This window comes from Pochonia chlamydosporia, chromosome 1 (assembly GCF_001653235.2).
Source record: "Pochonia chlamydosporia 170 chromosome 1, whole genome shotgun sequence".
NCBI classification, from domain to species: domain Eukaryota; kingdom Fungi; phylum Ascomycota; class Sordariomycetes; order Hypocreales; family Clavicipitaceae; genus Pochonia; species Pochonia chlamydosporia.
The window spans coordinates 3,005,570-3,031,573 of NC_035790.1; the positions used below are offsets into that span (position 1 = coordinate 3,005,570).

The 26,004-nt window shown below is 51.2% G+C and overlaps 9 protein-coding genes across 9 annotated transcripts; 4 read left to right on the top strand and 5 right to left on the bottom strand.

The window, feature by feature from the left end:
* Positions 1-151: 151 nt before the first annotated feature.
* VFPPC_15219 (hypothetical protein) lies at positions 152-589 on the top strand (the record flags this gene model as incomplete). Its single annotated transcript, XM_018292972.1, has 1 exon — positions 152-589. The coding sequence occupies one exon, from the start codon at positions 152-154 to the stop codon at positions 587-589; it is 438 nt and encodes a 145-aa protein (XP_018149002.1).
* A 2,472-nt stretch (positions 590-3,061) lies between these two features.
* VFPPC_00761 (hypothetical protein) lies at positions 3,062-3,586 on the bottom strand (the record flags this gene model as incomplete). Its single annotated transcript, XM_018280719.1, has 1 exon — positions 3,062-3,586. The coding sequence occupies one exon, from the start codon at positions 3,584-3,586 to the stop codon at positions 3,062-3,064; it is 525 nt and encodes a 174-aa protein (XP_018149003.1).
* A 2,016-nt stretch (positions 3,587-5,602) lies between these two features.
* Positions 5,603-7,142, top strand: VFPPC_00763 (bHLH family transcription factor; the record flags this gene model as incomplete). Its single annotated transcript, XM_018280720.1, has 2 exons — positions 5,603-5,675; positions 5,815-7,142. 2 exons carry the CDS (start codon positions 5,603-5,605, stop codon positions 7,140-7,142), a joined length of 1,401 nt encoding a protein of 466 aa, XP_018149005.1.
* Positions 7,143-8,349: 1,207 nt separating this feature from the next.
* VFPPC_00764 (GET complex, subunit GET2) lies at positions 8,350-9,425 on the bottom strand (the record flags this gene model as incomplete). Its single annotated transcript, XM_022428189.1, has 2 exons — positions 8,350-9,158; positions 9,254-9,425. The coding sequence occupies 2 exons, from the start codon at positions 9,423-9,425 to the stop codon at positions 8,350-8,352; spliced, it is 981 nt and encodes a 326-aa protein (XP_022284693.1).
* Positions 9,426-11,137: 1,712 nt separating this feature from the next.
* VFPPC_00765 (peptidase C14) lies at positions 11,138-16,876 on the top strand (the record flags this gene model as incomplete). The annotated part of the gene is made up of 2 exons (XM_018280722.1): positions 11,138-12,785; positions 12,939-16,876. The coding sequence occupies 2 exons, from the start codon at positions 11,138-11,140 to the stop codon at positions 16,874-16,876; spliced, it is 5,586 nt and encodes a 1,861-aa protein (XP_018149007.1).
* Positions 16,877-17,479: 603 nt separating this feature from the next.
* Positions 17,480-18,932, bottom strand: VFPPC_00766 (soluble NSF attachment protein, SNAP domain-containing protein; the record flags this gene model as incomplete). The annotated part of the gene is made up of 4 exons (XM_018280723.1): positions 17,480-18,197; positions 18,257-18,635; positions 18,715-18,838; positions 18,900-18,932. The coding sequence occupies 4 exons, from the start codon at positions 18,930-18,932 to the stop codon at positions 17,480-17,482; spliced, it is 1,254 nt and encodes a 417-aa protein (XP_018149008.1).
* Positions 18,933-19,384: 452 nt separating this feature from the next.
* VFPPC_12886 (hypothetical protein) lies at positions 19,385-19,942 on the top strand (the record flags this gene model as incomplete). The annotated part of the gene is made up of 1 exon (XM_018290663.1): positions 19,385-19,942. The coding sequence occupies one exon, from the start codon at positions 19,385-19,387 to the stop codon at positions 19,940-19,942; it is 558 nt and encodes a 185-aa protein (XP_018149009.1).
* A 786-nt stretch (positions 19,943-20,728) lies between these two features.
* On the bottom strand, positions 20,729-23,475 carry VFPPC_00767 (C6 transcription factor; the record flags this gene model as incomplete). The annotated part of the gene is made up of 5 exons (XM_018280724.1): positions 20,729-21,290; positions 21,396-21,743; positions 21,810-22,129; positions 22,240-22,941; positions 23,104-23,475. The coding sequence occupies 5 exons, from the start codon at positions 23,473-23,475 to the stop codon at positions 20,729-20,731; spliced, it is 2,304 nt and encodes a 767-aa protein (XP_018149010.1).
* Positions 23,476-25,100: 1,625 nt separating this feature from the next.
* Positions 25,101-25,665, bottom strand: VFPPC_15221 (protein phosphatase inhibitor domain-containing protein; the record flags this gene model as incomplete). The annotated part of the gene is made up of 2 exons (XM_018292974.1): positions 25,101-25,363; positions 25,479-25,665. 2 exons carry the CDS (start codon positions 25,663-25,665, stop codon positions 25,101-25,103), a joined length of 450 nt encoding a protein of 149 aa, XP_018149011.1.
* Positions 25,666-26,004: the final 339 nt, after the last annotated feature.

Genomic DNA, 26,004 nt, shown 5'->3' on the forward strand with positions numbered 1-26,004 from the left:
AGGGCCTAACCACACAACGGTACGGAGTACTCTGTAGTCTTGCTTTCGACGCGGACAGGATCCGTCAGAGCAGTCAGACCAGAGTCACAATGGCGATTGGCAGCTGCACCCTCTACCCCTGCAGGGAAAAGAGGGTTGTGCAAGCCAAAGGATGATAGAATACAAATGCCAAAATGTTGTCGAAAGCGTCTGGTCTGGTTGTCAGAGATGTGCGCTAGTCAGAGAAGTCAGGTACCGGTTGACGAGGCCGGGTCCGGGTCGGCAGTTTGGTGTCGCGTGTCGAACGCAGAGGAACACCAAGACAGGCGTTATCACGGGATCAAATCGAATCAAATCAAATGGATTGACGATTGAGCCGCGTCAAGTTTCCAAAGTCCCAGAGTGTCTCGCTGTGAGTCGGCGGCTTTTGAGTACAACACGAAGACAGCCGCCGTCGTACCATGCACCGAGAGGGACAAACAAGGAGACAGATCCAGGCGTTGACTGGTGTTTGGTGACACAACGTCGAGGCCGAGGGGTGTCGCATGCAAGTGCAAAAGGTCTGTGCCTGGTAGCCGTCGTGATGCAACTGTTACAGTGCTGGGAATAGTGACAGTCACAAACTCCCAGTTGTCAAGTCTGGTCTGGTCTGTCCGAGTCAATCTGACCAGACGCGATTTGAGCAAATGGCAGTGGCGATGGTGTCAGGCAGGGCGAAAAGGTTGTTCTCCTTCCTCTGTGGCATCGTTGACAGCTGTCGCTTCTTAGGGGGCAGTTGCCGGCACAGGAGCTATCACAAGCCTCGGCTGGCATGTACATGGAGACAACAGAGCAATCTGGTCTGGCTGCTCCTTCCCTAACATTGGGGCCATTGGGAGAAGTGGGCATCTGGACAAGTCTGGCCTGGTGGGGTCTGGTCGATGTCTACTGTACTGGTGAGAAGCAGACATTGAAGCAGATTGGCATGGACGTCTGCGTGTGTGCATTGCGCAGACGGGAAAGATGGAGGGGCAACATTTGAACATTGAACGTGACAATTTCACACCCTTTTGCACATCTCCATACAGAGCACTCTTTGCAATACAACAGGCTCATGCATCTCCGGCTGGCATTGGGCACCAGACTCGACCTGACCACGCATCCTTTACTCCGTCTACTCTGTAGTACACCGTGGAACAGTGCAGCACACCCTCAATTACAAGGGCCGCCGGACAATTTACCCAGCAAGGCTCCCTCTTCCAGCGTTGTGGGCTGCTGTGGACTGCGGTGGGTGTCCTGGAACGCGGCTCAACCGGCTTGACGGTTCCAGCTTCTGCTTTTGGTGCACCGTCTCCATGCAAATCCATGCAATATCTTGAATGTCTTGCTGGACTTGTCGTTCCTTGCTTTGAAAGCTTATTGACCTGCTCGTGCACCGCATTTGGTGGAACCTCTGTGGACCGGTTGCCTCCATGTCGAGTCCGCTCCACTCCGCTCCTCTGTCGCTCTGGGCCAGGGAACACTTGAAAGGCAATCTGGGATGCAGTCAATAGTTGGTGTTGCAAGTGCATAACGTCCAACGCTCGACTGTCTCACCGGAGATTTCCGTATGCGAGTTGTAAATCGACAAGGGACATCAATTCTTTTCAGGCACACATTGACGCCTGCAATGTCGGCCATGGATGTGGTCAAGAGACTCAAGACACTCTAACTAAGCCGCCTCGACGCCATGTGTCTCAGTGCCCCAAGAACGACGAAGCGTCCGGCGAGATAGTTTGTTGAGCAACACGCACAACGATGCATCTTGAATAACGTATTTTACAACCCAGGCAACATCCCCGAAACCACCACCGTCATCAGTCGAAATACGGAAGCGCCCCCGAACCACCACCAGCAACTGTCATCAAGGGGCGTGGAACTGCAAATGCAGCCGCACCTAAGTAACCCCGGCGCAGAACTACTTGACAGCGCAAAGATCTACAAGGGACGCTCTTGACTCCGTACCCAACGGGTGGGTTTCAACAAACGTGTAACGAGCATCAATCTCGCTAGGGGACGAAGACTTGCCGAACTTCCAAAGGAAAATGTCCGGTAGCTTGTCTATGATTCCTTCGAGCAGTAATAGTAGCAGTTCGATGAATCCGGAAAGGGGCTCAGCCACCATGTTGCAAGCCACTGAGATGGAAAGTGCATCGAATGTTCTTCGGTGTCTCTCAAAGACAGATAGGGAGCCCCATACATGCACATCTGGACCTGTCTGTCGATTAGGTAAGGGTTGTGCCTGCCCTAGATCCTTTGTAAGATTAAACCCAGGAATTCAGATCATGTGTACACTGTCCCATGTTGTCTCAACTGGGTCTTCGCCAAGAACATGTCTTCGAACGGGACTTGTCCGAAAATAACATAAAACACTAGCAGATGATGTGTATGTGCAGTGCGGTCGAAAGCAAACGGATGTGCTGCATCACCACCCAGGCACGAGACCTGAGGTACAATCAATGACGTTGTCATGCAAACCAACAACAACACACATAGCTGCCTCCGGTTCCCCGGCATTCACGAATGGGAGGATCGAGATCAAAAGCCACGCCAAAGACGAAATGCAAAAGGTTTCTGGGCGGAAGGAAAGGTGTGGACCGGCTTAGTCTATCCCGGTGTCCGCCGTTATCCCGAACAAGCTGGGTTATTGAGCAAGGCTGATAGTGCCGAATGGTCCCGTTGGTGGCCAGACAGCAAGAATATCGGTGAAACAAGATCACCACTGCAGATTCTTCGCCAATCCCCATGTTTTTAAATTCAACTAACCTTGCCTCGAGGCGCAACAAGCCCGGAAGTGATCGGAACCATCGCTAATGCCATGGTTTGGCGGAACCGACGTATTGCCAGACAGGCTGTCGTTGGACCCCAGAACAGGACGAGAGCCGAATGACATGTGATTCTAAGGATTCACTACTGCCACCCTTGTCCTCCTGTTAGGTTAGTTAGTTAGGTGCATCGGAAAGGTTGTCTCCATCGCACGTGGGGAGTAGTGGTGCTCTGTGGGCCTGATTTGCAGTCTGTCACGAATCATATATTCTCTGAAGCCGATGACTGTAGCGTCTTGTCAAGGCACAGGCGCCGACTTGGCGAAACTTACTCCGCAAGACATAAGACGTTGCTGGATATTACCAGGAGGCCTGCAATTGAACTCGGCGCTCGTTTGGAGACGAGTGGCGTGTGTGGCAAGCGGGATGGACAGCAAATGCCAGGCGAGCTGACTGAGTGCATCTGTTGGCTTTGCCAGCCCTTCAGCCTGGTCGACGTCGCACGCTACAAGGGTTGAAGTCAAAAATTGGCGAACGGATGATGGGACTGGCGGGTCAGTGCTACAGCATGGCGTTTGACGCTGACGTCCTGGTCGATGGTTGATAGACCATGAGCCAGCCATGAATTGTGGTAGCGTGAAGTTTGGGAAAGACGTTGGAGAAGCAAACAACAGAGGGCTGCAGGAGGAGTTGCAATGGCTTGCACGCCGTTGAAGGTGGGCGCATAGTTTGTTCCAAAGGGATGACATGTCGAGGGACTTCGGCACGTTCCCTGTCATCTCGGAGAATGCTGCAGATACAGGAGCTGCATGAATGATGAACATGCGTGTTACCCATGGTTGTACCCCGTATCATCTTGGAGGTATCACGAATGTATGACTGTTTACCAACAAAATCAGCCCACTGATGACAATTATAGGTAGATCCAACGACTGAGACAGACGGAAAGGGTGTTGGCTCAAACTGGAATTAAACGCTTTGGGAATATTGACCGCGTCCATCGTTTTGGGAGTTGCAGATTGTCAGATTGACTACGGGGAGGCTGAGTTTTGCAATGTTATGCGAAACTTTTCTACATCCAACCCCGGTGTTTGCCCGCAAGTTTGTGCCCTGCCTTACGAAGAACTGTCCTTTATTCCCATTGCTTTTTTGTTTCCCGTTTTATTTTTGGCTGAACATCCGCAGGGGAGTGTCGAGACATGTCAATAACGTATGGAGTACGGAGTACGCCAGCATCGCCTTCACCACGCTGCCAGTGCTGGCCTCGCGCAAGCATATTGGAGTGAGAAGATGATGACTTTCCGTCCGTCCGGCAAATGCACAATGCATTGTCGAGCCCAATGCTATACTACAATTGTCTGCTAATAATACCGTATGTAGGTGGACTCAGCAAATATGACAAGCAAAAAATTCATCAACCGCGACTGGACACACCCTAGCAAATGCCCCGCTCTCACCCAAGTTCCGAAGACATGGGAATGAAGGCCATCCGTAGATCATGGCTCGGGTGACTCCCTGGTTCCCCTCCGCCATTTCCCTGTGAGGGCTGGCCGATTATGTAGGACTGAGATGTGAGGACGAGGGTTGAGGGACGACGGGCAGCAGGACTTGAAATTGGACTAGAGGAGGAGGGGATCCTGCCGGAGGAACCCCTGGTAGTCTCGACATTATTGCAAATGGACATGAGGGACCGCCTACATTGAGACTGCAGGAGCCCAAGTCTGCAGCAGTCGTCAAGGCGCGGCGTTGGCGGCTTGATGCGTGGAGCATGCTCCGTAGTCACAGTCGTAGTGCGTCGCGTTGGCTTTGGCTTTGGCTTTGGCTTTGGCGACTTTTCTCGAGCTTCTCTTTTGTGGAGGTTACGTCTGGGCGAAAGTTGGTGGCCACAACCGCACCACTCGACCACTCGCAAACCAGGGAATACAGGCACCACATTGTCGAAGGCATGGTTCGATGGATGGGGGGAGTGAAGAAAGAGGGCGGGCTTGGTCTGGAGCAAAAGGACTTGACTGGTGAGAGTCAGACACAGAAGAGGGCATTTTGGGCTAACGGGACTGGAGGCTCGGTCCCACTTCCGACAAAAAGTCTTGTCAACTATTTCGATGGAATAAGAGTTTACCTTTGAGGAACGGCCAGTAAAAAAGTAAATTAAATAAAATAATGAAGAAAATAACGTCGGAGAAACGGAGAATGTGCAACGGCCAACATGTCAGGTAGATGCCGCACTGATGCCTCTGATCTTTTCCTCTGGACTGGATTGATGCTGCGGTGTCTGGTCCAGTCTGTTCCAACCAGATCAGACTGGATGAGAGCCCACCAGGATTGGTCTGGTTTGCTCACACACTCACACCAGACTCCCGCCGTCTGCCTCCGTCATCCCCATCCTCGTCCAAGTCCAAGTCCAAAGCCCACAGACATCCACATCCACTTCCACGTCCACGCCCTCACCCACGCTCCCTCTCACGCTCACGCCCACGCCCATGCCCACATCCACATCCACACCCACCACCACCACCATCTGCCATCCGCAGTCCGCCATCTGCCATCTCTTTAACTCCAATATCTATCCCATGGTTTCCCGTTTTCACCCTGCCCACTACCCCAGATTTCCCCGGCCACACATCATGTGCTAGGATTCAAAACTCCCGCCTTGCACATGAACTTTACCTACTCTTCTTCCTCCGTCTTCTCTCTTTTAACCTCATCCCCCGATACAGCTTCAACTGCCTCAAACCTAGACCACTTCCACTCTCGGTGCTACGGCGCACGCCACCAGTTCTTCTCAAGCGCATCGGATCGCTTCGCTTCACGACCACGACCACGACGACAAGACGCTCCTCATGCTCGCCGTGCAGCAAGCTCCCAGGATGGGTTCGACGCAGCCTGAGTCCGATCCCTTACTTATGTTTGGGTGTATGTAGAACCTCCCAAATTCCTCCTCTACGCTCTGTCGTGTCCCCGCCTCTCCCGCCTCTTCTTTTTCGTCAACCGGACTGCTTGCGAGTGTTGAAAGGCTACAACATATGCTGACCTCTCCCGCGTGACGCAACAGATTCGGTAGACTCGACTCAACCAGATATTTTCGATGCCGCCCCCGATCCAGCACCGGGAGCACCGCTCTTGACGGAGACGGATAGCAAATTTCTCAGCTCCTTCTTTGAGGACATGACGTCAAATCAGTACAACATGCCATCCTTTGGCGAGGGCCTTAACTTTAGCGATGCCTGGTTGGATCTGCCTCCCCAGTTCATGGGTTCTTCCACTTCTCTCGGTCCCCAGGAGAACTCGGGCGACTTTAGCTTCCATAATGACCATCAAAACGACCTCTCACGAATGCTGTCGGCCGGGTCGAGCATGATGCCACCCCCGCCCCCTCCCTCACACCCACACACTCACTCACAGTCCTTCTCTCATCCTCACCAACATTCCGACGACGTGTTGAACGCCGCCGCGACTCTTCTCCAGAATGGCAACCGTGCCACTCCTCCAAGGAGTAACAGCAGCCCTGGCAATAACAATAACAACAACCACAATGCCAACGCCGCCAACAGGCCCGTGGCATACCCGGTTGGCCACCTTAGGCACCAGCCGATGGAGGAGTTCAGGGAGGAGAACCGGAAGAGTAGCCAGGGAACCGAAGTAGACCACACATTCACACGGTGGATGTGGGGTTCCAAGGAAAAGACGCCCGTCTCAAAACCTGCCTTGGCCGATTTCCAATGGGGTTCAGACGCAAGCTTCTCCGATGTCCAGGGGTATGTACCAGAGCCAAGGAAGGAGTCCGTGGAGTCCATGCATCAAACCCAGATGAAATGCCTCGAGTGCTTGGAGGACAATCAGAGCGCGGCTAACACCCGCCCCGGCAGTCCTGCTAACGGACAAGCCACCAGCAGCAACGGTGACGGATCTGCCTACATGAAGAGGGAAGAAGATCCCAATGCGCCCCCAAGGAAGAGGCGGAAGAGCAAGAACGTCCGCGGCGCCGCCGCCGATGAGGACGACGAGGACGACGATGATGCCACCTCATCCAAGTCCGGCCGAAAGCGAAAGACCAAGTCTGAGCGGTCAGCCAGCGGATCAGAGCCCCCCTCGGACACCACTGGCGGAAGCAGACGCCGCAAGTCTGGAGTAAATGGAGCCAAGCCCCCCCGTGAGAACCTCTCTGAGGAGCAGAAGCGCGAAAATCACATTCGCAGTGAACAAAAACGACGGACCCTGATCAAGGAAGGATTCGACGATCTCGGCGAGCTGGTGCCTGGACTGAAGGGCGGTGGCTTCAGCAAGAGTACCACGCTGACCATGGCTGCTGAATGGTTAGACGAGCTGCTTCGAGGGAACAAGGCACTGGCAATGCAAGTATCTGCGCTGGAACAGCGGTAATGCAAATCAGTCTGAGCTGGCCCTGTTGCTTTGTTTCGCACTTTTACCTCCCCCTCGGTGCAGTTGTATTTGCTACGGCCTATGGAAAGGATATTTTGGTTTTTCTAGTTTTGGTTAGGGATGCCAGGCAGAGCTCCCGGATTGATACCACGGCGTTTTGAATGATTTTACCTCGCCTGTAAAACTACGGGCCGGGCGGGAGCTGTACGACATTTGCTGGCGGAGAAGGAAAAGAAACGAACGTCCTTAATGTGTACCAAGCGATTCATGAAAAAGATGATCTTTTTTTCCCTTTATAATACTATGTAGTGGGCTCTTTGGGTTGGCAAGATTGTTGACTCGGGCGAGTAGGATAAGACTGTATGGACTGACTGAATATATACAAAGGTGGCACACTACTGCGCATGTGCATGCTGTGTGGGTGTGTGGTGAACGGCAAGGCGTGTTCCAAGTAATTTGACGGGTCCTCGTAAATTGGTAATTCAAGTATATTAACAACTGCAGTTTTAGTCGTTATCAGGTTCTTTGAATAGGGGGTTCATGCAGATATTCCGAACGGATTGTAGGTGGCATGGAGGACATGTAGGCACTACGTATTAAGGTGGGGGACAGGTATTGAGTATCCAGGTGCTAGCATGTGCATATTAAGACGAGTACAGGTGACATTCAGTTATCGGATCTATAAATAGCCGTGGCTGTCTTGACTCCTAGTCTTGTAGCTATGAGTGCATGGTCCTATGCTGCTTTCTTATAGTTGGGTTGCCACTGCTCTTTCATGATGAAGTGACCAGTTCTTGGAAATACAGGTAGTCTGCTTGCTTCACGGTTGAAATGCCACTGCTCAAGTGTGATGAGCTATTAGTTACTGTTGATCGCGATGATTCCCAACGTTTATAAGAATCACGCACCATCCATTTATGAGGTAGTCTGCAAAGTGGTAGAGTGTCAGGTGAGTGCAGCGAATTGAACATGTCGCCACCCTTTTCATTCTCAAGTTTCAGCACTCGTAGAAGAGTACAAGGTGATATCTACGGACTCTCATGGAAAGACGCTCATTCTGTAAATGGCCGGTAGTTCCCTACCGTCAAGCCACCCCTATCACGCCTCACAGGCCGCCAGTCTCGTAAATTTACAAAGTCCCAATCTCCCATGCCATATGCAGCCCAGCCAGCAATCCCAACACACACATTCATAACCAACCCCGAATTCAAGTCCTCAGCCACGAACACACGCCCAAGACAAACATACACGTCAATATATCTGTCCTGACGGTGCTAAAAATCTGGCCATACTTCAACCCCACGCTCAAATAGCCCCGAATCGGCTCAGGCACATACCCCACAACAGTCCAGAGCATACCCGGCGGCGGCGCCCTCCCCCTGTCGAGGAAGACCCTCGTCGTCAGCAGGACGGCCTCGGAGGTGGCGAAGATCCAGAAGAACATCCGTTTGTGCTCTTCGTTTTGGTCGTCGGCAGGCGTGTGCTGCACGTGTGCTAGGGCGGCGGCCTCGCGCTGGATCTTGGTGCCGGAGAAGGTGGTGAACATGGTGAGGTACAGGCCGAGGGTGAGGGCGATGAGGGCGTGGACGAGCCGCCAGATGGTGTGGTAGGTGGACTGGACGGCGGGTTGGGTTTGCGCGGGGAATCCGGGGAAGGGGGATGCTCCGGGGCCTGCGCCGGCGCCGGCCTGGCCCATCATTTGGGTCATCATCTTCATGAGGGGGTCGTCGTCCATGTTGGGCATGCCGCTTGGGGTGGAGGACCCGGGGGTGTTGGGGTTGGACGGGCGGTCGAAGCCGAGCATCATTTGGCGGAGCTGGGCTTCCGAGATGGTGGGCTCGGCGCCAGCGGCAGGGGAAGGTGATGCCGCCGAGCGAGTTGTGGTTTTGGGCTCGTAAAAGTGCTGGGAGATGTCGACTTCGTCTGGGTCGCCGTGGGTTGCGGGTTTCGATGGCGATGTGGTTTCTTGAGCTGGTGAAGCTGTGTCTGCTGCGGCGGGTGTGGCTTGGTCGTTGTCTGTTACTGCACGGTTAGCTAGTGTACAGATTGGGATTGAGTGATGCGAAAGGGAAAAAAGAGTCTGCGATGATGGGGAGCTCAGGATTTTGTACCTCCTACGATGCGGCCGCCCATGCCGTTGATCTTGTTTAGTCGTGCTGCGCCGCCGGCTTTGATCTTGGCTTCTCGACGCTCTCGACGGAGACGAGCTTGCTCCGATGCACGCTGAGCGGCGGCGTCAGCAGCATCATTTGAGCTGGATGTTGCTCCTGCGTTTTCCGTCATCGTGTTGTTGTGGTTATTGGCCACGCGAGGACGGGGGAGGATCAAAGTTGAGGGAGTGGTGGATGGGTTGCGATGGGGTGACGTTGAAATTGTTAGTGATATCTTGAAGCACCTCCGGAGCACAGGCTGTGTTGGGAAGTATTTGCGAAGGTGCAAGTATACTCTAACGAATTCCGGTTGATCTTAGCACCCCGGGCGATATGCGACACCTGGCACTGGGTACATGTTTGGAAACTTTGACCCTAACCCGCTGTAGCTCTGAACTAGAGGTCGATGTGGGGACGATGTACTAGTGCACCTCGATTTCAACTTCAGACATCCCTACTTAAGCACTCAGACCAACCTTCGGAGAACCATCAACTAAAGCACTATCAAGCCTCGTCTGTGATACAAATACTACACATATTGACTCTCTTTGTATTAGTCATCAACTAAAAGATAGGGCTGCGTTTGCGTAGGCAACAATCACTCCTCAGAGCACTCCCGGATCACTTTCGATACAAAATGCAACAGGGTCACGTAAGCCCAAAGAAGATGCTCCACGCAGAGGGCAAAGCGGCAGTGGCCGTATCGTGAGACGAGCACAAACGACACAGGGCATGTTTTTTATTGCCTGCAGAGAAGCATGTCAATTTGTTTTCGGAAAGTGTCAGCATTACCCTCGGAGACATCCTGGGCCAACCACCGCCATGCTGAGCATGTGCAACTCTCTGCAGGGGGCGTACAAGGCTGCACGGAGTACTCGGCAGCATGTTGAAAAATATCCGTCGTTCTCGCAATTTCAACAATTTGGAGTAAAAAAAGTCTCGTCTGTGGCGTACGAATGCCCCGGACCGCAAAGGCGTCTTCCCCTCGTCCGACGGCATAGGACAGCTTTGAGTTGGACAGACCCAGGGGAGAACTACCGCTTCACGCTGGTGATACCCCGTGTATGGCGGCGTAATCGTCGGCTAATGCACAGTAAGAGCAGCCTTACTTTAGGAAAATTTGGGGCGGCTCGTGCGGGACGACTCCGAAGCGGTGGCACCCCAGACAAATTTCTTGTTGCACAATATCCTCTGCATCAGCACAAGGGTGGTCACCGAACGCAAAGTCCAACTTCATCTCAGTGTACTCCGTGTCCATTAACAACGAAAGCTAGATACACTTAGCATACAACATGGCACGGCATTATCCTATACGGATTCAGTCCTCTTTTCTTCCTTGGTCAATTATGATAGTATATAAATCAACAGGGATACCTTGATGTTGGTTTGTCTATTGATACCGACGCTCGTCCATCACAACGCTGAGGCCAATGCAGGTGGAACTGGGCTGGGATACTCCCTTGGGCAGCAAGGGTTATGTGCTACCACACCAGCGGCTACTCCCAGGATACTATTGGCACCTCAGCCAAGGATACGTCCAACGGTTTTCAGCTTTCTCGTACAGTGGGAGTCGAAATGGCTTTGGCAAACAAAAGGTATCGCATACCGTCCAGTTCAAAGCCTTGCAACTACAGTGTGTTAACGAATACTTGGCAATATGTAGGTTTGTCCCCGCTGCAGAACTGTGGTTGCCCTGGCTCCCCGTTCGTGGCCTGCAGACTGTTGAGACGTTGACACATCTTGTACGCTGTGTTGGCTTGTATGGAGTGAATGAGTATTCTTTCCTTTCTTGTAAAAATGAGGGAATCATCAAGCCTGTGACTGTGTTCTCTTTTTCATTTCAGAATGGCGCCTCCATTTCCAAAATCGGTGGACGAGCTTGTTCAGCGCTTGAAAGACCTAGGAATCAATGCATATAACTCAGACCCCGACTCCATCCTCGATTCAGAACCGACCCCTGAGTCGGGCCCGAGTCCGAAATCGAAAAATTGTGTCGATACGAAATCGACCGTTGCTCATGAGAAGAAGATGCCTAATTCGTGGAAGGATCGCGAGGTCCGCACTCTCATAGACCTATGTAACTCTTTGATCAAGGTATATGTCTATGAAAGCGTTGGGGCTGTCCGTGACATCCTCCCCTTGATTCCATTCGCCACATTCACGGTGTGTCCAGGTCTGCTTAAAAAATTACAGGATGGCTCACAACTCCTTGATGACGGCGTCTTGGATACGTTCCATGCCCTCCTACTGTGTCCCCGGGTTCGGGAGGAACTCAAGCATGCCCTTGGCAGCACATTGCTCTGCTTCGCGGAGCGGCTCGGCGATGCGGTAAGCACTGTCAACGACCCAGAAATTTACCGTTTGATATGCAGTCTAGCCACAGTATTGGATACACTGAACGACGTCAAGCGCAGCGGAATCAGCGACGAGAGAGTGGTCCAACCCTTGCTTCAATCACTGGACCGAATTCGCCGCCATAACGACTTGCATCTCTCTCAAGTCGCCCGATATGCATACCAATCGCTGATTGGTATTCCCAGCGATGTGAGTCCGTGGGAAAAACTAGGGAAGAATTTTTTCAACGTTACCCTCAGTGCTGCCAAGGTAGCTAGCGCTATGCCGAATCCCGTCGCAGGTCTTAGGGTGTTGAAAAACGTAACTGACCTAGTCGATTCAATAACTGATCTCGTTAAAACGCTGGGAAGTGCGAGCCAGGATGGTGTGCGGCGAAGGAAACCGGCCATGTGGTATATCGCTCTCCGCTACACAAATATGCTGATCAGAAGCAACGCTCCCAAACACCTTGAGTTACTGTTACAAAGTTCTGGCCTCCCTTGCCGGAACGACAAAGAGTTCCTGTGTGGTGTCTGCGCACAACTGGAGCAGGTCAGACATGACCAGTCTCCAAATGATGCAATTATCCAGGCTTTGAGCCGCTTTTTGGTCCAACAAGCCAACACAACAAAGCACCGTCGGGTCCAAAAATGGGTGCAGTCAGTCGTTGATTCGACTAGATTTCCATGTTCGCAAAGAAGGAACCGGTCAGGTTGGTTTCAATTGCTTGGTAGGCGAGAATCCCGCAAGTACGGCACTGAGATAAAATATTCCAAATTGTCTCAGTTCGAATCATATAACCGCGAGCTCTTTGAAAGAGGGCTGGAAAATTGTACTGAGGCGAAGTTGTTTTGCATCGACCAAGAGATTCGAAACAAATACTCTGAACCGGTCACTGGTTGCCTCACCATCGAACGCCTCGACGGTGGTATCCTGCCTATGGACCAGTGCTATATTAATCTAGCTGTCCTGCCAGATTTTGATATGAAGGTGAAACCCGACGGTAAGAGCAGTACCGACACGACATCTTCATTTACTCTTTTGAGCCATTTAAAGGTCCAAGAAACCGCAACAACAACTCTCCACTTGTCGGATCTTTTTGAACATTGCCGTCCCAACAGAGGCGATGTCTTGAGTGAAAATGCTTCTCCAGATAGAGGTATGTGCCACACATGCACTGTTCTCAATTAATCTCATTCATAAGTCATTCTGGTTCCATGATAAGTCGCCTCCAAACTCGAGGAATTGTCCGCCATATTTTCTAGCACAATGTTTTAGATCTAGCCTCGCCCTTTACTGACTTGAAATATAGCGAAAGACCAGCCAGATATTATGCGGGTGCTGATTCGAGGTCAGGCCGGCATGGGTAAAAGTACTCTCTGCAAGAAAATGATTTATGAGTTCATTCACAACAATATGTGGACGGAGAAAATCGACCGCGTTATTTGGTTCCCATTGCGTGAGCTCCAGGAAGAAAAAGATACCTCTATCGGGAGTCTCATCATTCGCAGACATTTTGTCGAAGACAACGAGGCTGATCTGCGCTCCGAAACGTTGGGCAGAGAGATCGAAAAGAAAAGCACTAGGACGCTCTTTATCCTCGATGGTCTCGATGAGGTGCCTACAGGCGCAACTTCGCCGTTGATCACGAAATTACTGAATCAGCCTCGGGTCATCATCACAAGTCGTCCTTATGCCATCAGCCAGGCGAGACTTTATAATCTTCATCGAGAGGTCGAAACCGTGGGGTTCTATGCCGACCAAGTGAAAGAATACATCAAAGTTATTGGGAAAGACATGGCCGAGGAAATTCAGCAATTTACCGATAGCCATCCGATAATACAAGGACTGGCTCGCATCCCTATTAAACTTGATGCTATTTGCTTCAGCTTTACAGAAAAGAGCGCGGCTAGCAAAGAGATGAACGACATCTCTACAGGAGTAACAACAATGACTGAGCTCTACAAAGGTGTAGAATGGGCACTGTGGTGCAAAGACATTCCAAAGCTAGGGATTCGGGGCTGGGATGACAAGGAATCGGAGCCAGAGCTGATTACGAAGGAAATTGCGCAACGCGAAGGTCCCAAAGTTGGCAAAATCTGGTTAAATCGGCCTCTCAGAGCCCTGCAACACCTTGCCTTCAAAGGACTTTGCGACAACATTTATGAGTTTGGCCGAGATTACTGGCAACCCATCTTCACGCCTGCCGGCCAGTCTCCGCTCAACGCAGCTAGTCTTTCTTTTCTGCGATCCTCCAGCGCATACACACGCCATGGCCAGACTTACCATTTCTTGCATCCAACCTTCCAGGAGTTCTTCGCGGCGCAATACTTTGTGGAGCATTGGAAGTCAAATACAGAGTTAGACCACCCAACACTAGAAAATATCACAGCCGCCCACTTTCTGCGCAAAGAAAAATATAACGCCCGATACGATATCATGTGGCGCTTTGTCGCGGGATTGCTTCAAGACGGTCCCGGCAAAGAGCAGCTCTGCCTCTTTTTCAAGCTGGTTGAGAAAGAGCCGCGTGACCTTTTTGGTCCTGGTCATCAGCGTCTAGTTATGCATTGCCTCAATGAGGTCCATCCCTCACAGACGAACCACGAGTCGTTCCATAAGATGCGAATGGCACTAGAAAACCATTTGAAAGAGTGGCTTTTGTACGAATGTAGGGTCCTGGGAAAGTCCTGGTTGGCTGCCGAATCAGAGTTCCCCTGCTCTGTTGTATTGTCTGCATTTCGGGAAGCCCCGCCAGAAAGCAAGGCCATAATTGTCAAGACGATGGGGCAAAGACGAAGTATCCCGTTGGAGGTCGTTAGCCTACTAATGGCACTGGCCAAGGATAACACGGACAGACAATTGTGCCGGTCTGCTTGCGATGCAATCTACTCTTCCCGGGTCCAGCCGACTTATGAGCTCCTGAGACTCACAGTCGACCGACTGGGGACCGACTCTATATCGACTACGATACTAGACAGACAAGTATCACTCCCCAAAGAAATCACCGATGCTGTGTCAAAAAGCCTAGTGAACCCGGATCTGAAGATGAGGAACTCGGCCGCCAATGCCCTTCGTGGTTTGGAATCGGATGCCATCATTGAAGCTATCGCAAGGCAACTACATAACCCAGACAGTAGCATCAGGTCATTAGCTATCGAAACGCTGGAAAGAGAATACTCCCTACCACCTTTTGTTCTTAACGAGTTCTACACCAAGTTAAAAGACACGAACGAAGAGGTTAGGACTGCAGCGTCAAAAGCTCTAAAACGGTACAGAGGAGTATTGCCAGATAACGTCGCCCAAGCCGTAGCTGAACACTCAAAAGACCCAAATGACAATGCCACACCACCAGCTGCTGAAACGCCACGGAAGTCGCCGAGACTACTCGAATATCTTATTCAAATTTTTACAAAGAAAGATGAACACGCAGGTAAAGAAGGTGGGAGTGTGACCTTCAAATCTCAAAAGTCTGGGCAAGAATGGACGATGGGTGCCCTCCAAATCATTGCTAAAGAGTTGGAAGATTCAAACCCCAAGATCAGAATATCCGCTACCAAGAAACTGAAATTAAAGACGAATTTGCCAGAGGATATTGTTCAAATTCTGGCAAAACAGTTGGAAGATTCAAGTGCAACGGCTAGAGACGAAGCAGCTGAGATTTTGTCCGAGCAGACAGCGCTACCGCTGCCTCTAATCCAAGATCTGTCACAGAAACTCGAGGGTCCGAATTCGAGGGCTTGGATTCCTTCTCTGAGTGCACTACGCAAGTTCGTGGATATTCCGGACGCGATTGTTGGCGTGGCCGCGGAAGCCATAACGGTTCATGCTGACCGACGTGACAAGAAGGCAAAAGTGAGGCTATCGGCTGCTATAAAACGAAATTCATGTTTGGGATTTCCAAAGGCTATGCTCAAACAAGTTGCAAAGTCTAGAGATGGGCCAAAACGGATTGCTTGGTGGACGCTCGTCACCCGTAGAGCCAATGTCAAATTACCAGAACCCGTCAGCCGGGCCGTCATCAAGCTGCTGGAGAATTCAGACGGCAAAACCAGATTGGCTGTGCTCCGAAGTTTGCTTGGATTTGACAATTTCTCAGTAGATCTCTTGGCAGCGCTGACAAGAATTGTAGAAGGCGACAACGTCAAAGAAAGAGCAAGGGCGTTGCTGGTGTTATCCGAACCCACGACGGGTCCGGTGGTTTATACCGAGGGGCTTCTTATTGCATTACTTAAGCATTTCAACTCATCAGACACAAATATCTGGCAGAAGGCTATGGATGCGGTGCTGCATCAGGCTACTTTGCCGACATCGGTTGCCGATGCAGTTGCCAAATTCTGCGAGGAATCTGCTACAACTGACAAGTTAAAGCATCTAGTCAATGCTGCTGGATACCGAAATGATAGACGTTGTCCAGAATTCTTGCAACATACTCTAGTGAAATTACTGGATAGCCCAGACAGAGAAATCAGGGCTGTGGCGGCAGAATCGTTCCTCGATCGGCCACCACTAGTTCAGTCCGTCATTTCAACATTATTTCAGAAGCTCCTGGATACCGCAGATGCAACGATTCGGAGCAACATTGGGCGTGCAATAGAGGGAAACTGGATCTCTAACGAAAACATGGAGACTATGATAAGGGTGCTACAGGGATCAAAGTCGGGAGAAGATGTGAAGGGGTCGGCTCGAAGTTTGCTGTTGCATGGGCCGCTCTGTCGCCGTGAGCTACCAGAAACCATTCTTCAATTTCTCGGAAAACAACTGCGCGACCCAGACACCACAATTCGCCGTGGCGCCGCCTTGCTATTGTGTGAGCGCCAACATTTGTCGATACCTGTGATCCAAACCGTTGTGGAAAACTTATCTTATCTGTCCGGGATTGGAAGGACTGGCGTGCCAAGGGTACTCGTTGAGATGCCACTCTTGGATGACAAACTACTCACTTCTACATTTGAAAGTTTACATCAAGGGCCATTCACGAGTCTTTTTGTCCAGCTGCGAAAGTCGAGCTTCCAATGGCACCTCACTTGGTGCGTTGATGGTGACTCAGTATCCTACCTCAACTCAGCCGCCGGGACCAGAACCCTGGCGTTTGAATCGTTGAAAACCAAAGTCGAAGAAGCTCAAAAAAAGAACTCTGTGCCCCCGTCGGTGAACTGGGTTGAGGATGGGACAGAATTGGAAGAATCCGCAAGGACAGAGAGAACGTCGTTAATATCCTTATCTGGTCTCGCACGATGTGTCGTGCAGTAGTTGGGTCGATTGAGTGATATGACTAGTCACCATTCACATGATTACATCTTAATAGGCTACTTGAAATGTAAATCTCTGTTAAAAGCCATAACATCCAAACCATCGAGACAATGAGGCATCATTCAATTAGACACTCTGTGCTTCCTTGCGAGAGGCGGGTTCGTCGTGCTCTATGGTTGGCGCTGGTTGCTATTTAGGGCTGACCCAACATGCTCCATCTCACAGCAGCATCCTGACATCTAGACAATCATCCATAGTCCATTACCGCACGCTGTCATTCCGTCTTAGCTGGCATCATCTTCATCACGTGTTGGGCTGCAATTGTACCAGGAGACTTGACGGAGCTAGGTTTGTAGAATGGCTTGGACAGGTGTCCGTATTCATCTGACACTATACACCCGGATTCAAGGACGGTCTGTAAGTATTGTTTAAGCTGCTGCAGTTCGAGCATGATCCGCCTCTGTAGCTATAGAGCTGGAGAACACAAAGTCACTTGTTTACCTCAGTCCCTTCTTCCATCACCATGATTCACTCCCCATGTGATGCGTAACGGCTATGAGATTCCTCCAATTCCCATTTCCTTGGCCTGATTATTGTGGTTCCTTAGACAAACTCATTATCCTCCTCCTGCTCATCCGGTATGTGCCTCTGCTGGTGATGCTGCGTTTGCTGGTTTCTTTGATCTTGTAGAGACTGGCCATATTGCTGAGGCTGGCCATATTGCTGAGGCTGGCCATGTTGCTGAGGCTGGCCGTATTGCTGAGATTGGCCATATTGCTGAGATTGGCCATATTGCTGAGACTGGCCATACTGTTGAGACGAGGACCGCCGCTCTCTTTCCTGTTGTAGCTCAGCCTCGGTAAGTTGATCGCCCCAGGTCACCCTCCTCGCTGCGGAAAGTATATTTCTTTGCCGATGGTCCAGACTCGTCACTTTCGCAGAAGATTCCACGCACGCCGCAAACCGCTCTAAGTCGGGGATGTCCTGCCTAATCGCCGCAGCCAGATCTCTCAGAAGCGTTGCCAGCGGCCCCGTGTTGAAAAGCGTCGTATTGAATACTGAAGAAGATAGAAAACGCTCAGGTCCAAGCTCCGCTGCATCTCCAATGGCAAGAGAGCAAAGTCCGGAATTGAACAAACGGGGCTTCGCTATAACCAACCCCGCGCGTTCGGGCTCAATAATCGTCGCTGCCATTTGGTAGGCCGAGGCAGCTCGCTTGAAGTAGTTACCTGTTTCCATTTTCCCAACCTGCTTTGCGGAAAGCTCCACGCCATGATCGACTAACATCTCGGCAATCCGAATAAGGTACCCGCTGGCAATACTGAAAACGCATCATCAGCAAGACAATATTAGTCAAGAATGGTGAGGGATAATTCGTACCTTCGACTGTCTACAAAAGGCTTCTCAGGTTCCTTATGATTCGGTTTAAAATACACGTTGAAGGCGTTGAGGTACCATTTCTCAGCCTCAGTCACGTCGTTCAGTTGTTCACGATACAGATCTCCAAGTGCTGAGTAAGCCTTGGTCAACCTCGAAAAGTCCTTTCTCTCCTTGAATACCTCTCCCATGGTCGTTGCGCATTCCTTAGCACGGTCAAGGACGACATTTCCGTTCACTTCGCTGGATTGGCCGCCTTTGTAGGCTTGCATAAAGGCTTCGTGCGCTCTCTGGTAATTGGGGCCGGTGGAGTGCGAGGAATCTTCCACATGATTCCGAAAGGTATCCGCACCTTTCTTAAACGCATTTCCGGCTTCGATGTCTAGACAGCCATTAGCAGTGATGCCGAAAAAGCTGGATCGGCGCATGTGATGGCTGCTCTTGCAAGACGGGGTCCATACATAACCCTTCCTGCAGAAACCGCTCGGCCGCCTGGATAAAACCTTCAGCCGCGGAGCGGTACGTCTCTTCACTGCCGGTAAGACGGTTCCAGAAACTGCCGGTACTGGACAGTGTGTTCTCTGCCTATATGATCGGACGGAATGATTAGTTGCGTTTCTCGGCTGCTGGTGGGAGGGAATCGAACCTGCTTCAACAGACCATGACCGCTTGGTCCCATGGTGTCAAACTATATCTTTTGGGCGGCAAGCTGTAGTAATTTGCAATTTATTGGCACACAAAGATGTTGCAGCGACGGCTTTCGATGGCTGAATGTTGAAGAATAGTTGGACACGTCGTTGAGGCCAAGAGACGGAGGAGCTATGACGCGGACCCAGTCTCAGCTGCAGATTGGCGGAGCTGCCGAAGAATCAGGATACAAGAGCGACCATAGTGCAGCTCCCGTCAACCCAAGTACCTTTCCTGCCCAAAGTTGCCAAAAAGTGGGACGAAAGCCCATGGAGCAGCCGGAACCTGCCTCGACTCAAGCCATCAACGACGAAAACCAAAGCCGGAGTTTCCTCCAAAACGGCCAAACCCCCAAGACGATATAGGCATCTTCAACAAAAGCACCTCCTCCCTCACAATCCACCGCATCACCTGCCCCGCCATCGCTCTCCCCCAAAATACACAATGCTCCTCTGCAGCAGCTGCCGCTCCCTCCTGCGGCGCACCCCACGCCTCAGCCAACACTCCATATCAACATCCGCGAAGCCCTCACCTGCCGATATCCTCTCCAGGCCAACCTGGTCCGTGAGATCTCTCCGCAAACCCTCACCGGCAGCTCAGTCGTCCGCCTCTCCGACGGACAGGATAACAAGCTCCCAGCTCCACCACCTGCTGCGCCTGGCCGCGCTTCCCCTCCCGCAAACCCCCTCCGAGGAAAGCACCATGATATCCACGCTCCAGGACCAACTGCACTTTGTGCGGGCCGTCCAGCGGGTCGACACGACTGGCGTGGAGCCCCTCCGTGCGATTCGAGACGAAACGGAGGAAGCTAGGCGCGAGAACACAATATCGCTGGCGGACTTGCAGGGCGTCTTGGATGCGGAGGAGCACACGGGGCATTATAAGCGTGCCAAGAGGGTGCGGGAACGAATTGTCGATGAGGGGAGCGAGAAGTGGGATGTTTTGGGGACGGCGGGGAGGAGGGCTGGCAAGTATTTTGTCGTTGAGAGCAAGAAGGCGTGAGGATAGGGGGTCGAGTGTTCTGTGTTTGGAATGGGAGTTTAGCGGGATCATTGTTTTGTAGATTGGAGTGGGTGTTTTCTCCGTGCTCTTTATTGGGGTTGTATCATGGGCCGGCGTACTGTTAATGAAGAGCATACCTGTTTTATATAGTTGGAGCAATTTCTTCTTCTATCCACTACGTTGGAGTTGTATCATGGGCTGGCGCATTGTTTATGGACCAGCATACCTATTACATTGGGACTATATACCACTGACACGCACAGGAAGCAGTCCAGTCATAATTTCACATATCTGAGACTTCTATTATAGATTTTACATCACAGCTTGGGTTGCTGCAAACTTGGCACATCCAGACTCACTAGACATCAACATCCATAGCTAACCAAGACACATAGAGTAATCGTACGAGAAATACTCTTTGAATCCACACTTCACTGCCATATGAATCAAAAACTGGCGGGCAATGGTCTCGCGTCGTCTGAAAAGAGAAAAGACAAAGGGGAATGCAAAGCCAGATGTTGAGCCAGGATGCTAAACCACATCAACAGCACGAGATGGATACAGAAGCAGACCATGATTTCAGATAGAACCTAATCAATTTGTAAATGCTCAACCTCAGTTGTCATTCATGTTACCATCCTAAATACTACTCAATACACCGTCTACATTTGTCATGCACCTCTCAGACCCCACCAATACACAAATACTAATGGTACAAAATTCTATAACCAAACGCCACAATATTCCACCCTACAAAGCATGCAACCGTAATGCGTAAACACTCTATCAAACCGACGACGTATCAAGCGTCATTTCCGAATATGCCTTTACCAAATTCTCCAACTTCATCAGCTTTGAGTCCGTGCCCATATTGAGAATGGGGATGGGTAACTCTGATCTCGTAATCTCACTAGCCATTCCTTTCCGCGAGTCAAAGTCACTTTCGCTCCGCAAGTAGGGGGCTAAGAGAGCGCGAACCCGAGGAGTCATCTTGTCACGGACAACATGGAGCACTACTTCGGCGACATAACAGACTTTGGACTGGTCGAACAGGCCCTTGGCGCAGAGTAGTGCCGTTGAGATCAGAGAATCTTGCTGCTTGCTTTCGGAGCAGCTTTCAAGCCTGTCCAACGCTGAACAAGCTAGAGTTAGAAGGAGGATGACGAGGTACTGGTCGGTGCTGGAGAAGCTGTGGCGGAGAAAGTAAAGGCGCATGAGGGTTTCGAAACGGATTTTCGATGTTTCAAGGTAACGGGTTTGCAAATCTTGGGCCAGTTCCGGGGTGTCGGCGGTGTCTAGATCGACAAACGTCTCCCACAGGAGCCAGACGGTTTTGTAGTACTCTATGCTGTGGTAGATGTTAGCGCGAAGTATAGGCCATGACGTCTGGAACAGGCGTGATAGAGATAAAAACTTGCAAGGGGATGGTTGGTCGGAGAGTGGAACTACTCACTGAAGCTTCAGCTGCGTTGGATAGACTATATTTGCTGGAGTCAACGTTTCATGCAAGCTGTTATACCACGACTCCAACGCGGCCTGGTATTCTTGCGCCTCGCTAACAGTCAGTTTCGCAATGTGCCCAGCTCGACTGAACAAGCGTCGTGCAAGGTCGGTAAGTATGAGGTGGAAGGTAAGTTTTGCCTGGTGCAAAATCCCAAAATGCGTAGGGATAGGAAATCGATCCAAGGGGTAAGTTATCCACACTTCCCCGTACCAAGATTTATCTTCCAGCGGATCCGGCAGTGGTGTTTCCAATTCGCTCTCCATAAACGGAGCCTTCAAGTAGTAATAAGCCTGCACTCTGTAGGAGGATGTCAGAATTAGCTAAGCTTGTGAGAGAACCCAGCAGGTTGTCAGAATAACACACGTTTGATAAGAGTACAGGGTCCGAGCTGTGAACTCCCTGGCAACACGCATTCTTTGGCTCATGTCAGGCGAAGAAGCTTTGAACAACTGCATAGACTCGGCAAGTCGTACTGCCTGCACCAAATACGATTTCCCAACCTTGTCTAAGCAGTTTACGCGGTAGCTCATGTCCAGCAAGACCGCGGCTTGTATGGTTGTAAGTCCAACGTCCCCACTAGCTGCTTCTAGCTCCCAAAATCTCTTGGCTTCCGCGAGAAAACGATAATATAGGCTGTCTGGGTTCCAAAATTCAGCTCGACCATGTACTTCTTCGAGTGATTGCTGTAGCCGTAGAAGGGAAGAAAGCACAACGATTAGCAATTTGAGCGAGCGGGATCTCATGCATGAGGAGGGGAGATGGTTCCCTCTCCGGGTGCCAGAAATGCACTTACACAAGCCCTGGCCAAAAGAGCGTTCACCAACATCTTCGAGCAGAAGTCAGTCCCACCGCTAGCCATGTCCTCCAGAAACAAATCTTTGTGAAAGACAGGTAACCACTGGTACTCCATGAGAAAGTACGCGTCGAGAAGCTTCCTCAGTAATGAATTATCCTTCGTCACCGCGGTCCAGTCCGAAGGTCTGATCTTGTCAAGAAGTGGCTCAGCGACTTTGGCGGCATGGTATGGTTTCAAATAAGGACTTTGAGGTTTCGTCAACCTCGATATCGTAGGAGATTTTACAGCCTGGTCGAGAGACGAATTACTGTGAAAAGTTGACTCGTACAGCAGGGAATGTAAATAAGGATTGTCAGGCTGCAACAGTTCTGCGGGCATTTCCTTGAGAAAGGGAAAGTCATATCTCATGGTTGTTTGAGGGACCAAGTTGACCTGAGTTCGGAGATTGGCTTCCCTGGACTGTCGCAATATGATGCTTGGATCAACTCCTCGGCGGATGTTGTGGAAAATAGCCTGGGCATCGATGTCGGAACATTTTGACAGGACGCCGTAGATTTCGTCTACAGCAGACCTGTGCTCAACAAGTTGGGTGTATTTCCGTTTCAATGAGCCGACAGACGTTTCACCTGGTTCGCTAAGGTATTCGCAGGTGGTTTTTCTCAGGTGGCATGCTTTGCATGTTGGGCGGACTGCGTCACACTGAGGATGTAAGTAGAATGAATGGATGAACGGAAGCAAAAAGTGGAAGCCACCCAATAATGCTCGAGACGAATGTCACAACCATTAATGTTTCATGCTGCTCTTTTTTTCTTTTTGATTGAAGAAAAAAGAAGGAAATAGAGTGAATAAAAGAGATCTCACCTTGGATTTCCGCTTCCGACAGGCCGCACAAGCATTCGGCACCTGTTGTCGCTTTGCATACGATGTGCCAGTCGAAGTGGATGACCGCGCTCTACTTCCAGGTACATTGGTAGCTGCGGGCACAAATTGTTCATGTCTCCCGTGCATGTGCCCATCAAAGTGGACTCCAGGACTTGTCACAGGCGTTGTCATCGAGGTTGGGACGGAAGGTGCGGATGAGGAGGGCAACACGTGTGCGCCTGCAACACCTGCATCATCGAGCATTGGCCGCTGGTGCGGCTGCGACTGCTGTTCCGATTGCGCCTGCCAGCCGTCGGCGCTCCTGCCGCTGCTGTTGCTGCCGCTCCAACTCTGATAGCGTGCCGCATCCATTGAAGCGTGGGGATGTGAGGCAGTTGCCCAAAGAACCGAATCCCGGCCCATGGGGGAGGTGGGTTGTCGGTTGAACTGTCAATGGAGGCCGGAGGAGATTTCTTGTCTTTGATCTTGGTCCTGGTCCTTGCCTTGGTCGTGGTCGTGGTCGTAGCCTCGAGTAGCGTCCAGCCGTTGTCGAGACGTGGTGCGCGGAATGCACTAGCCGTGGCAGAATCCACAGGTGACGTCGGGCGCTAGGTTTTGTCAAACGGTCCGGTTGCTGACGAGGTGGTATCAGAGCCTTCATAAATAAATCCCCGGTCTGGTCTCAGGTGCTGGCAATAAGCAGACGACTTGCGCATCATTACGCTTACATTCAGCTCACCCCAAGACCGCAGAGAGTCTCGACCTGCACCGTCTAGTGGGGGGGAACTAAATGGGCCAGTGAGAATTCAACGTCAAGTGTCTCTGTCTGATTGATAATAGTGAAAGCGCAGTTTGGAGAGTGGGCGTCACCGGAAAGAGTAGACTGGAAAAAGCAAAAAACACCAGACTCGACATGATAATAACAGCCATCACCGCACTACCCTAAGCATCTGGCTGGACATGCCAAATCCCACGATGTCAAACATCCGTTGAGGTTGGGGTAACAGTCTACACGCAGGTACATTTTGACTCGCAAGATACGTCACAACATTACGTCGAGATGGCAAAACAAAAAAGAGAAAAAAAAAGGAAGCAAACTTACGCCGTTACGAATGTAACTCTTTCACGAGGAGAGGCAGGAGGATGAACCTTGATCCCCGTGACGCCACACCTTGCAAGAGCCGCACATATTGGTTGTTTGAAGCCAAATTCCTTGGCGTGCATACTCGGGATGACAGAAGAGAGCTGGACTCGGCGAAGCTAATGTATTTAAACCTTGAAGCTATTGTATCTGTGCAGTGGAGGTGAATGATGGGTGCGCCCTACTAGGCCCTCCCATCTGCCCATGTCGAGTCCCAGATTTCACTGTCTGTTGCCAAGTAGCAGAGCAGATTAGGGGCTTGAGGACCCTGAAAAATATTCCTTTTCCCAAGGGACACAGTTGGCCTGGAGTTTCCATGCTCTTGCGCCCCCTTTCGGGTTGTCCAATTAAGCATGCATGAAGCAATGCTCACATGACTTTGATTTTGGATTGTCCCAAGACATGGGGCTGGCAATAGCTGAGTACCCCTGATATTAACGCGGCCGACGCATGCCCAAAGTTACTCGACTTGAACCACACAACAGCGACCCAGCAAGTTAGTGTCTGATGTTGGCGGTATGCATATCGAGTTGTCATTCCAAACGTCCTAATGGTGGATGAGAAGCCAATCGAGTTTTCAGCCTGTCAAATCGTTGCCTTGCGGGCTGTTCTATCGATTTGCTCCATTTGTTGGTGAGATGATATGTTCGGCGCCATTCGATATCGATATCCCCCTGGCGGAATACAGACCACCAGATAGCATGGATTTACACCAACGTCCATGATTCACCCGCCAGAGGTCTGACCCCTCGCAATGTAGTCGGTGACGTCCACACCAGACCCCTAATCGAGAAACAAACAAAAATAAAAACGCTCATGAGCAGTAAACGCCAAAGTGCGTAGCGTCATCCCCTCGTCATTGTGCCTTACCTCCTGGCCCGTCCTTTGGCTTTGTCTTCGGCACCTTCTCGTACGCGTTAGGACTCGGCGGTCTCTTCTGCTTCCGACCCTTATCGCCCCGTCTACCACGTCCATGATGTGAATGTCCACACGCAGGGGCTTTTTTGCCATCTCCACGTCTGCTCTCTGGTTCCGAGTCAGTGTCGGAGTCGGATGATGACGAGGATGATTCGTCGCTGGATTCGTCGACCCCTTTGGGCTTGTGGTATATGCAACACACTGGACAAGGTCAGCTCAGCTTGCCACTGTGAAGTAAAATAAAGAGAAAGGCGCGATAAGCGCAGAGATGTAGAAAGCGCAAGATATCCACGGTTTGCTTGCTTACCTTTGGAGCTCTTCCTCCCGAGGCCCTCATTGTCTACGACGTCCTCTGCCCACTGAACAGACCGGCCAGTGGCATTATGACCCCCTCGTAGACGGAGTATCCTTGGGCTTTCTGTTCTGGAGCCGCTTTGCGAAGACTCTGTTTGTGTCTGTGATGCTGCTGGTGCCGGTGCGGCGCGTTGTCGTTGCTCTGCCATGGCTGTGGTTGAGTTGGGTTTCGAGTTGTCGCGTGTGACGCACTGCGGGGGAGTCTACGTGTTGAGCTGTAAGGTTCCTCTGCTCTCGACGGTTTGCTGTGCTCAACGTGTGCGTTGCAGCTGTGTGCGATGCGCGACAGATAAATCTTGAGATTGAAAAGTGAGGGAGCTGGCTGACTGACATGTATGGTGACGAAATGTTTGCCATGTTGCAAGTGGGATGGGATGATCCGCCCCACCACAGATGTCTGCTGCCGCGTTCCGTTAGCTGCGCACCAGACATCTGGAGTTGACGCCACTTGCAACCCGATTGCGTTAGTGTCTGTGACGTTCAACGTC